This window comes from Anguilla anguilla, chromosome 2 (genome assembly GCF_013347855.1).
Source record: "Anguilla anguilla isolate fAngAng1 chromosome 2, fAngAng1.pri, whole genome shotgun sequence".
Lineage (NCBI taxonomy): Eukaryota > Metazoa > Chordata > Actinopteri > Anguilliformes > Anguillidae > Anguilla > Anguilla anguilla.
Genome location: NC_049202.1, coordinates 6,969,035 through 6,981,591, shown reverse-complemented (window position 1 = coordinate 6,981,591; position 12,557 = coordinate 6,969,035). Strand labels below are relative to the sequence as shown.

The window sequence follows — 12,557 nt, the reverse complement described above, 5'->3', positions numbered from 1 at the left end:
CCAAATCCTGGGGATGTGCTCCGCCAATAAAAATTAAAAAAGGCTACGTCACACACCTGAGGATTAATGGAGGCTGTCCCAATATGCACACCTGCAAGCTCGTTCATGTGCTTAGTGCAGGGGTGTCCAATCTTATCCGAAAAGGGTCGGTGTGGGTGCAGGTTTTCGTTTTAGCCCGGCACTAACGCACCTGATTCCATTTATCAAAGGTCTTAACTGAAGACCATGATTAGTTCACCATGATTAAGACCTGAGTCTATTAGTGCTGGGCTAAAACAAAAACCTGCACCCACATTGGATAACATTGGCCACCCCTGGCTCAGCGTAAATGCACAAGTGGGTCCCGTTTCTCAAACGATTGAAAGTGCAGTGCGCTTGACGTGCACTTCACCCAGACATACGCCAAGGGTGCTCCAGAGCTTCATTCGGCCAAGTACACAGACCCACAATGCACCAGGATGGTGATGTTTATAGTTTGTTTACGCTGGACGTGAGGTTTCTGGCTTGTGTGTTTACTGGAGGAAAACACCACCGAAGAAATAAAGATGTTTGCAAAGATGCAAACGGTGCAACTATATTTTAATTTATATTGTAGTGTCATCATGGTATTGTTAGTGAATATAATGTTAGCAAGCTTGGTTAGTTTGTTTTTAAGTTGGCAAGCCCACATCAAGCTTTGCACAGCAATTACTAGCAGTGTGACAATGGTAAATTATTTGAAATAGGGACCTTGGGACAGTGTCTCTAATGGTCTTCAAAATCCCTGAACGCTTGGGCACTTCATACATATTTAGACACGACATGCAAAGTTACGTTCCGCATCACAATACAGCAATGTATGCAAGTGCACTTAGTCAAGTGTGGAGAAATGGTGCAGCCCAGTGGTCTTCTGCAGACGGAACTCCAAATCGAGGTGGCAACTCAAGGCCACAAGGGGGCGCAATCCAAATGGGTACATTTATCCCTGCAGGTTTATAAAGGCACAGAACTTTGGCAAACGAAACGAGACCTTGGGCTGACGCCAATTAGCAGTCTGGAATGCCTTTAAAACCCGTTCCTTGTATATGGAGCCCTTTTAACCAATGAAATCAGTAGGTTAATCATTTAACCCATCAATTAAGAAACACCAACTGTACAACCAGCTCATTCCAAACAATATTTATTATTTTCATCCTTTAAAAATTATACAAAAAATAATAAAATCAGGGGGTATGGTTTCATAAATGCAGAAGTACATAGAAATGCGCAATCTGCTATTGGATCTGCTAAAACTGTATATTTCCGGACTAAAAAAATGGAAGGATTTGATCAGCAAACTAGTCAGCTACGTGACTAGTTTTAAACGCGTCCACGCATTCTCGAGTGTTCCCGAACATTTCCTGAGAAGCGTACGTCATGTACAGAAAGCCATCGTCGTCTTTGTGGTCCTTGTAGACCTGTGCCATGGTGAGTGACATACTGGCCAGTCCGTTGTTGTTAATTAGCAAATAGAAGGCTTGACTTGGCATGAGAGACATCCTGTTTCTGAAAAGAGAGCGAGAGAGAGGAAAAAGTCCACATCAATTAGGAACGAGCTCCATGGTTTCTGCAAAGGTTTTAAAACACGACCACATTGGAGCCGAGATGCAAGCCTTGAGCTGCAGATTTCTGCGGAGGCCAACACTCCACCGGGCGAAATGCATTTACTAATTAACCTCATAAGGCAGCTCCGGTCACTCGCATTAAGCAATTAGTCACTTGCTAAAAACTTAACGTGTGCGATTATACCAGAAGGTAATCACAGAAAGTTACATCTTCCGAAAATGTTCCAATGCTATGAAATACTCACCTGATAACGGTTACAAATTGAGTCATGGATAGTTCTTGTGGGACAAGAAATTTCGTCTTATCCAGCGGAGGCAGGTACTTTTCCCTGGAGTATCTTTCGATTATAACCTGAAGAAAGTTTTAAATTAGAACACAGCCAAGACAACACATTCAGACAGGGGCGATACTTTAAAAAAAAAAAAAGAAAAAAGAACGAAGCCTTACGGGAATCTTGGTTGGAAATTTTGAGCGAATCCCGGCTACCTCTTGCTTTCTTGTCGCTGCAGAAAAGGGTTGGGAGGAAAAGCGTAAGGAACAAATGGCATCTTGAGTGCAAACATTAAATCCATTGCAATGTTTCAAATAGGATATCTTACCAAAACTTTTCCTGAGTTTGAAGGGCTTGGTATGTTGTGGTTTCTCCAGTGGAGGCATGATGGTATGTGACAAGTCACAAACCAAATCTTGCTCTCACCTCTCACCTCTCACCTCTGCCCCTTGTCCCTGTCTACTGAAGCAATCCGTAGGGGTGGGGCAAGAGGTCGACATTAAATAGGGCCTTCGCAGTGACGTAGTTGTGTTCTGATTGCACCGCTTATATTTTCACGCGGTGGAAGATAAATGAAACGTATATGATTCGGTTATGTTGTCGTTGTTGTTGTTGTTTTGGTCTTTCCAGGATGTCAGCTGTACGGCCACCATAGTCAAAAACAGGTAAGAAACTACGTTGCTACGATGAATCTCCTCCTGGCCTCAAACAACCAATTTCTTTTCTGAATCAGAAGCCTAACTTAATTTTCGTCATGCCTGATCCCAAGACGTTTATAACACACTTTATATGAAAAATGTACTACCTATACTAACTGTAAAACAAGGGAACACGTTTTTGAAAATGCGAATGGTTAACTTTAAATATTATTATGCAAATAAGTGTACAATTTACACTTTTTTAATTACATTCCCAGGGAAGCATTGCACATTAATGCAGCTACCCAAATGTCAGACCTCAAAGAATTACTGGTCCTACAAATACCGTTGTTCTGCATTAAGTTGTGATCTCTAAGCGTGTGTTCACCTCGCAGTAAATTTTGCTTAAATCTGGGGAAAGCAGTTTGTTTTTTGTGTGTTTTAGTACTCTTTTTGGGAAACCGTAATGCATGCCATTTATATGTAAGTAAATATTTGACCCAGATCTGCTGCTCTGTATTTGCGCTAGGTTGTCCTGTTGTTTATTTTTGCTTTTTTTTGCAGTTACCAGTTTATCTGTATTCATTCAGAGGGGGATGTGATTGATAGTCCCTTTTTTATTATTTTCTTAAAGTGTATCTACTCAGTTCAGTCCATGATTGGATACATGTAAAAATGCTATGTAGAAGTTGTGTAAGTCGCTCTGGATAAGAGCATCTGCTAAATGCCCGTAATGTAATGTAATGTAATGTAATGTAACGATTAACCTGTTCAGTTATTTCTGTTCACTACATTATATATTATGTAGTGTCTTTTATATACCAGTAGATGGCCTCATTTCTCACTGTTGTAGATGTTGTGGGTGACCTTTTATTGCATTACACAGCTGATCAAATATTTGATTGTGGACTTGTGCCTCTGAACTTCTTTTTTAAATCCATGTGGATTCCCTCCCCCTGAATGTCTTTTTTCAGGATAGCATACTAAAATGTACATATATTATATATCCATATAAATATAAATATAATATAAATACAATATAGTATATTATATATAATATGCATAATACCACATATTTACAGGAAAAAGTAGTAATTTATCTTAGGAAAAAAAAAAAAAGAAAGAAAGTTGGATGAGGTGATCTGGTTGATGGGTTTATATACAAAATGAAAGAAGGTTGATGAAGCATCCTGTGTGGATGTGTGTTCTGTAGTGAATGGCTTCTGGCAAAAACCGAAGTTGAGAGAAGCAGACTTGAGGGTTAGAGATGCGCTGTATTTAAAAAAATAAAAATAAAAAAAATGATAAATTGTGTGGCAAAGTAATACTGTCATTATTGTGGAGGAGAGTTTTCCCTGATTCTAACGCTGGGTGACAGGATGGGACAGGGGGAACATGTCCGCCCCCACCCAAAATGCCTCCCGTTCCCCCCCCAAGCTGCACGCAGTGTTCAGTCATCTAGAGCAGTGCCTGTAGAGCACAGCTGAGGAGGGGGGGGGGGGGGGCAGAGTGAGGAGCTGTTCCACATGAAGTGCATTTTTAAGTCTGCCTCTCCCAAATAGCTACCCCGGCAATTTGAGCTCTAATGTTTCTCTTTAGTGCTTTTTCACCTCGTTTTCTCTCCAGTTTGGAGCGCCTGCCCGTGTACAGCTGCAGCTCTGCTGCCATCTCTGCAGCCGATGTGGAGCACAAGGCATTCAGATGCTCTGCTTCGGCAGTACCGTTGATTAGTAATCTATGAAACGTCCCAGATTTTGGAAATAAATAAAGTAACATTTTTTAAATTAAAGCCAATTAAAAAAACAAAACTAGAAGAGTGCACTCAGTAGAGTGCAGATCTCCGCCAGGCGAAGCACTTGTTGATCACTTGCGGCCCCTACCAGCAGGTTAGAGATTAGCTGGGGGGAAAAAAGGCGGAACCAAATGTGATAGAAATTCAACGGCCATTTAGAAGCTCTGGAAATTCCTCTTGCCAACACGGAAACTCTTGTGGGTAATAAAATGAGTGGGCCGAATTAATGTTGGAGCTAATTATCTGGTCAGGTTCTATAAAATCTGTGGCAGAACCTTGATTTGACGGGACTTCCTGGCAGGGAAAATAAATAGAATTACATATATGGGGGTCAAAGGTCAAGTCTGGGCTGGGGAGTCTCATTGGTTGGATGTCTGCCAGGGCATTAAAGGACTAGGTCTTTGGGGACCTCAAAGTTGGTCAGTACAGTATAATCCAGTTTACATTATGTTCATGGTTCCAGGGAAGGACTAGCAGTCATGTTGGTATTTGATATCTTTCTTTCTCTACCTCTGGCTCTCCATTTCTCTCTCTCTCTCTCTCGCTCTCTCTTTCTCTCTCTCTCATATGCCAGCCTGTATGTAAGTTCTGAATTCGGCAACCCTGCCTCTTGCCCCAGAGAACTGACTGTGTTTGAACACGTGTACAGATTTTACCTCCGTGGCCATTCTCAGGGTGGTCTGTCTCCGATCGCTCAGTCTGACCGTTCGCTATAATGACCTGCAGCGCTTTGGTCCTTCAGGCTGTGTGGGTCTATTGTAGCACGACTCGGGGGGGGGGGGGGGGGGGTTTAACATCGGGTGAAATCATCAGCGCGTTCTTTTCCGAGAAAAAAAGGTCCTGTTTGATCCGAGCTATGAAAAGCCTTTGGAGGAACAAGAGGAACAGAGCGTTCAGCTTCATTACGGTGCGTCTTAATGCCAGGCTGAGAACACTTGATCGAGCGTGGCAGGTTTTGAAAGGGATAATTTCAGGAGGAATATAAAAAAATAAAAAAAACGAAATTGAAGAGACGGCAGTTATGCCAGGATAGGGGGGTTATGCAATGGCAGGCAGGCTGAAGGAGATGGAAATGAGTAATCAGGAGAAGATGAGTCAGATGGACAGCTTTTTGGATTGGCCTGTTTTACGTAAGCGCGCCCGAAACCCGGTGGGAACGCTGCTGCGGTCCTCCGGGCGCACGACCACCCGCGGAATGGAATTCGCGGTCCCAGAGAACATTGCGGACTTTAATCGCGCGCGGACGCGACCCGTCGCCGCCGGGGCGATCGGTCATCGTTCGTCTTATTGTTTAATTAAGCCGCTGTCGATTGCGCACGTTAAGCTCAAATCCAGCGCTTGGTTTGAGGAAGGTGCACTATCCCCCCCCCCACCCCCCCTCCCCCAACTCTGATGACTCATGTTTTTCGGTGCAGTGCGACCTCCTGCCAGCATTATCATTCTCTACTCTATCTGTGCCTGTGACCTCACACACACACACACAAAAAAAAAAATCATATTTCTTACAGATCAATCTGACATTGATTAAATCACATAACATTTTTTATTCATCCCTCCTTCATCTCACCAGGTATGACAGCTGAGATCTCAGGCCTCTTTTGCGGTGATGACCTGAGGAATCACCCTCAAGAGGGGGTGAGGGTGGGGGTGGGGGGGGGGGGGGTACAGAGATATAGAGAGAGTCAGCTTTAGTTGGAATTTAACTAGGACACTGGGGTTCACATTCCAACTCAGAACTGGCCATTGGGTTTTTGTGGCCCTAAAAAAGAATGTTGTTGTGACCCAAAAGCATTAAATAACATAATGATAAATAATTATAATATTGAATCGTGTGGCCCAGGGATGGGTGTGGCCTTAACCGATTGGCTAGAGCAGTTATGCCAGCGCCCGGCTCTGGAGTCAGTTCTGCAACCCACAACCAATCTCTCCATTCTTTCTGTCTAAAGCCCCACCCATTTTCTGAGCCCTGTCAATCAGATTTTTATTTATCCTGCTAACGTTTTTTGCATTCAGAATTCAGAATACAAACATACCCAATCAATAATATTAGATCGATGACATATTCTAAATGCTAGTCCAGTGCCTAAATGTTTCCAACTTGGGTTTGGTACAAATGTGGCTAGGTACCTCTGGGAGAACAAGTATATATATTTTTTATAATCTGTTATATCTAATTATAGCACAGATGGATACTCTGGAAAACAAAGCAAAGTCAGTTTGTTCAGCACAGGATTGATTGCAGGTGTTAATGTGGGCAATGTAGGAAGGTGTGTAATATAGATAAGGAAGGCATGTGTGTTGGAGCAGTCGATTGCTAGAGTATACATTAAAAGGTGTTTGGATGCCATAGTAATTCAGAGAGATAATGTGTGCTTATCAGTCAGAATGGAGGAAATGTTGTAGAAGAATAAATTGAATGTACCTGTAAAGGTCTGTGTTTTTAAACCTGTGAATGAGGCGGCTTAGAATTAAATGAAACTTTAAATTTACTGTGTCCGCAATGGTGGGCACTCCTGATATAGACACTTTTATCCAGGGGGATTTATAAAAAGTGCACACCACATCACTGAGGCTTTGCTCTGCCATTGTTCCCCTCACTCTCTGGAGCTGAGCCATACCTGCGTAAGCAGTGCAGTGTGGGATGTAATCGAACCCGTGACCTTCACAGTGACGCGGTGCGGCTCTCCGCACGGGACCTTAGAAAACGCTTACTGGGTGAAAAAACGTCCCGGTTCGGTCTCACGTGGGGGGGGGGATAGCCATCTCTTCTCATGACTCTCACTGCTACAGTGCGTAGCAGAAGCAGTGGCAGCAGAGTCTTATGATCAGGGAACAGGGATTCCCAGGTTCTGTTCCCAGTTTTAAGGCACTGTCACTGCAGCCTTAGATAGAAAGATATGAACCCTTTGAAGAGCAGTTTTTTTGGAATGATTTTTCAAATGTATAAATCAGTGTTCTAGAACTCCATTGCTTTCAGTTACCAGTAGCGATTGTTAGAATTTTCAGTTAAGACCATTCTAATCACATATTTGCGATCCAACACCTTAAAGGAGTAAATGGGTGGTACGTGCTGAATGATTGTACGCTGTGTAAGTCACTGTGGAGAAGATCGTCTAGGTGGCCTGAGACACTATACTGTGTCACATGTATCAGTTACATGGGCTTTTATGGTGCCCTATAGTAGAACAAAAAAAAAAGCATAAGAATATATAATGAGGAGAACAGGCTGTTGACCTCATCTCATACAGGCTAGAAACAGCTAGCACTGTGTCAAGCCTGAACTTGAACACCCCAAGGGGCTCTGCCGTCGTTACATGACCTGGCAAGCTGTTTGTTCCCCTGACAACTCTGAGTGAAAAAATAACAATTCCAAGGGCCGTGACTGACAGGGACCCTCCTAAAATATTAGAGCACAGGATTTTCTGGAGTGTTGGGGCCTGATGTAAGACCTTTTTATGGGGCCCAAAATGAGGTGAGCAGTACAGTGTATCGTGCTGTTAAAATTTTGAAAACTGCTTAAAATTGACTTTTGTATTTATTTACTCATTACTGGCTGCAACAGAAGCATATTCACACAGATCGTCCATTAAGGGATATAACTAACTCAAGCCCCTCTCAAAATAAAATAAAATTAGGGTTTATGACTATGTTTATTGGTTGCAGATACTTCATCAAAAGAGAACTAACTATTCCACAAGTCAGCTATGCAGAGTATGCATGTGATCCCAGTATTACGGCTGTTTCTTCTAGGCACAGAGCAGTGTTTTCTCGGCACAAGGGACGCATTCATTATTAAATATTTGTGTTAAGGTACAGAGAGCAGTAAGCGCTGACGTCAGCAGCGTTAAAGGATTATTAGACAGCATTAGCATCTGTATGGACAGCAGCCTGGCTATGTCAGAAGAGGCTAGCTGGCTATGTGTCTGTGTCGGGTCTTAATTTCTAAAGAAACCCAGACTACAGATGAATGTGCTGATCAGATGAATCCCATTTTTAAAAAAAAACGTTTCTTTGTCCGAGCGAAAATTCGCCGGTAACGTCCTCGCTTGCCATAGAAAATGTCTTTTCTCTCCTTTCTCTCGGGCAGTGCACAGTATAAGGTTCAGTGTTAGATCAGCTCTTGCAGAGTACATAATGTCCTTATTGGACTTGCGCGTGTGCTGCGATTGAGTTGAGCTGAGATTGGACATTTCACTGTGTGCTTATACCTGCTAAGCGAGATTCATCTGAGAGAGCGAAGTCCACGGCTGGCGGAGTTTCCCCTGGTGATCGCTCGGTGAATGAGTTGGCAATTAGCCCTTAAGCCCTGTGCTAAAACAGTAATCTTATTAAACGCAGTGGTTGTAAAGGGTAATCACGAGCTGTGGACCTAAGGCATCAGTGACTTTGGTCAATCATTTACGTGCAAATTGTTTGTGTAAAAAAATAAAAGAGACTCTAGCAAAATGAGACTTGTGTCTTCTGAAAAAACATCTTGAACTCAACAAGTTTGATGATTATTATGTGATTATTATGCAATGTGTGCATTTATTTCTTGAGTAGGACACCTTTATCTGGAGTGACTAATATCTTGCATGATAAGAGATTATTACAGTTTAACAGAATGGAAGCGATCCGTGTTCATGCCCAGGAAAGAGCTCTGCCCAAGGATATAACGGCTTTGTCCCACCCATGATTGAAACCAGCAGCTCTTTTCACAAATGCACTTCCTTAACCGCCTTTCCAGCCTATTCAATTAGTTTATACTGTAAATGGCTAGGTGAGTGAAGAGAATCTCATTTTGTTTGTTTTGACTTTGAGGTCATAGGAGGGTTATAGTACTGTTAACTGCCAGGGGTCATAGTACTATTAAGACAATAGGGGGTGGAGAAAGTGGAAAGTTACAAAGACAAGAAAGTTAAGACTCTCTCTTTACCTGAGTAGTTACTGTGCATGTTTGCTGGTTCAGATTAAAGAATGAATGGTGAGGCTATATCTAACAATATCATCCGCAGAATCCACCCAGCGGTGTCTGCTGACATTTCACAACACATAGCTTCTCTACGGATGGAGTACAACCCTCCCTCCACTCTCTCTATACCTCTCTTTCTCTCTCTCTCCCTCTCTTGCTCTCTCACATAACACAAACGCACATACACCCACGCACAGTGTTCCCACTTCCAGATAGCTGTTTTATCTTACAGATGTGACTGATGTCGCACATTAAAAGATATCACGTGCGATGTAGCCAGTCCCAGAAGTCAAACTGAAAGCTTGTACCTGCCATGTAGAATAATGTTGTAAAACTCAAGTGACAGCAGATTGCAGCACTGATCACCAACCACGCGGCACAGAATTGAAAGTATTACGCCTCTGTTCTCAATTTGATCCAAACCAATCGTGACAATATAAAGCAAGGCTACATAAATGTTGCACGTATGGAGTGAGGTGAATGAGAAGATGTGATCTGGTGACTTTTGCATGATTCAGAAGATTGCATGTGGAGTTAATATACTTAGATATTAATGTATTCTATATAATACATTCATATATTTTAATCTAATTTAGGAGAGTCCCGAGAGAGGGAAGATGGAGCGGGAAACTGAAGGTATGTCCCTTTGCACGGCATGGTGGGTAATGTTGTCTTTTCCACAAGGGGGTGTGGCCTTTGGCCCACTCCTGTGAATGGGTGGATGGCCCAGTAATCTGCTGAGAAACCGGCTGAACTCTGGGGCCAGTTCTTCTTTTGCTCATACACCATGCATGAATCCCCAGTGGCTGGCACACGTGCACGTACACACATGAATGCAGGCATAAATGTGCACACATTACGCACTCAAGAATACATTCATACAAACACACACACAGACACAGGTCCTTTAAAACATGCAGGCACATTTATGTATAGTGTGTGCATTCAAGTTTGCTATGTGCTCACAGCCACATTAACATGTACTGTATGCACATGGAGGCACACACAAGTGCATGAACACGGGCATGAATGCATAATCACACGCATGTTCACATGCAATCCCTTACATACAGGCACACAAACCTTTCAGTAATATGAGATAATATGAGCTGAGGTTACTACTATATAGTAACTGGTATTTTATCATTACTTCAAGCATATTCCTCTTTTTGTTGCTCGACAGTCTATGACAGTTTGAATATTATGTCAAATAAAACAAAAAGCCTCCATGTAATCAATGAATAGTTTCTAAGATGAAACTTATGGGTGAAATTCAAATCGTTTTTAATTAGTGATGGGGATTTTAGGGACTTTGCTTTAGGCACAAAAAACATGCAATGGTTCTAACCAAGACTTTGAAATTGTGTAAAGATATATGAAACATAGTCTTTTCTCAGTGCCAATTAGTTGTAAATGACCAGCCTTACTTGCAAAAGCCAAGCAAATAATGCCCTCCTTTCGCTAACACCACAGAACAGATGAATGTTATTCCACCTGAACAAACAGACGTACCGAAACACACGGAACTATTAAATAATTGGAAACATTACATAAATCTACCGTTTTACGGTTCGCTGGTTGCGTACGCCTTTTTTTAATACTGTATTCCTGCATTCGTTTTATATCCGGGCATTTCCAGTGCCCTGCCTGTCCATGGCCCGAGCTTCATTTAAGGCCACATCAATGCATTTACTGCAACAGTGCCTCGTTTACGCATTCACATTCATTTCACTTCATTCATTAGCTCTTCAGCGGTTCTCATTGCACTCCATTTATTCTTTAGCAAAATGACATTTCTGAATGTACAAATTGATGACAAACAACAAAAAATTTTCACCGTAAAATCAAGTCTATCAGACTTTATGGAGTCTAATGAGGGAGCTATTTTTGCACCAGTAAAGCTCTCTTGAAGAGTTCTTTAGAAAGTTCTCTTGATTGTACACTGAAAATATTGCTGTAAAAAAAGTTATGTAGAGACAAATACCAATTGTATTATACAAGTGAACATACTGTAATTAAACATGTATTGGTTGCCAATGGTTCAGAGCCATCATCTTTGTATTTAGATTAAAGCACAATGCCTCCTTCTGGTAGGTCTCAACAGAGATGTCAGCTTGTTCCATATCAGACTCGTGTAGCCCACAGGTCTCAAACTCCAGTCCTCCAGTCAAACTCGCAGTCTCTGGTGGTTTTTGTAACAACCTTTCAATCAGCAACCAATTTAGGCCCTGGAAACAAGGTGTGCAGACTCTTTAGCGAATCATTGACTTAAATTAAGCTCTTAAGTGCAGGAACACATCAGATGTCAGCAGACACAGCAGCCCTTCAGGGAACCTGAGTTTGAGATAGCCTGGCATAACCACAGAGCCTGTTCTTTCAGAGTGCGATTGCAGTTCACTGTTTCGCTGTATCATAAAACTTATCATGTAAATATCATAGTGTACATTCCTTGGGACGGAGCCCGAGCGTGTTTGTTTTTTTCGACGTGCCGAAAGCGTGCCCTTTTTCTCAGGTTTTTCTCGGTATCTCCAGAGTTCAGGGCTCGGAGGAACACGTTTACTCAGCCTGATGCAAGCCCACACTTTCGCAACTGGATCGGGTCGGGGGGGGGGGGGGTGGGGAACACGGGATTCATCTCCTGCCTTTGTGGATTGCATAAAACCGCAAGCTTGAGTCTTTATCAGCCTCACGCGTGCAGGGGCATGATGGGAATTCTCTCTCCCTGTCCGCGCCGTTCTCCCGCTGCCAGGTGTTTTATATTTGGAGAGTGAGCGGGGGATGTTTGCACCGATGTGGCCTGTTCCTCCTCTTCAGTTCCCCGTTGCATTACCTTTGAATTCTCCCACTTTCACTGGAAAGCGAACCCTTACAGTATATGTGTATTTATATATTCACTGCCCTTTGCATGACATTTGAGCGTGCAGCAGATACTGTATATCAGAGCCGTTCACATACGTTTTCTTTTTAATACGTGCGATATATTTAGATGGCTGGAAATGTACTGAAGTCATACAGCGTGAGCACCTTACGCGCTGGTACAAACTGGAAATCGAACCTACAACCTCCCGAGGTTTCAAGCCCAGTATCCAAAACATTACACTACATCAGCATTCCTTAGTCTAAAATGTTTGTCTGTTAACATTTTACATCCGAGGTATTCAAACAGATGCTCTTATTCAGAGTGACTTACACAGCTTATATTTGCATAAAATCCATTCATACAGCTGGATATTTATACTGAAGAAGTTCGGATTTAGTTCATTGCTCAAGGTCACAATGGTAAGGACACCCCACCTGGAAACTGAACCATTTGGAGTTACA

The 12,557-nt window shown here is 42.5% G+C and overlaps 1 protein-coding gene across 1 annotated transcript; it reads right to left on the bottom strand.

Annotated features, from left to right (window-relative positions):
- Nucleotides 1–1,143: 1,143 nt before the first annotated feature.
- map1lc3c (microtubule-associated protein 1 light chain 3 gamma) lies at nucleotides 1,144–2,324 on the bottom strand. The gene is made up of 4 exons (XM_035406266.1): nucleotides 2,184–2,324; nucleotides 2,032–2,087; nucleotides 1,829–1,935; nucleotides 1,144–1,524 (listed from the first exon to the last, which is right to left on the bottom strand). The coding sequence occupies exons 1-4, from the start codon at nucleotides 2,239–2,241 to the stop codon at nucleotides 1,317–1,319; spliced, it is 429 nt and encodes a 142-aa protein (XP_035262157.1). The 5' UTR covers nucleotides 2,242–2,324; the 3' UTR covers nucleotides 1,144–1,316.
- Nucleotides 2,325–12,557: the final 10,233 nt, after the last annotated feature.

Excerpts from the sequence above, each read along its gene's own strand:
- map1lc3c (XM_035406266.1), bottom strand. The coding sequence starts at position 2,241 with ATGCCTCCACTGGAGAAACCACAACATACCAAGCCCTTCAAACTCAGG. Across the intron at positions 1,936-2,031 it reads AATTTCCAACCAAGATTCCC|GTTATAATCGAAAGATACTC; the intron begins GTAAGGCTTCGT and ends AACTTTCTTCAG. Across the intron at positions 1,525-1,828 it reads CAATTTGTAACCGTTATCAG|AAACAGGATGTCTCTCATGC; the intron begins GTGAGTATTTCA and ends CTCTCTTTTCAG.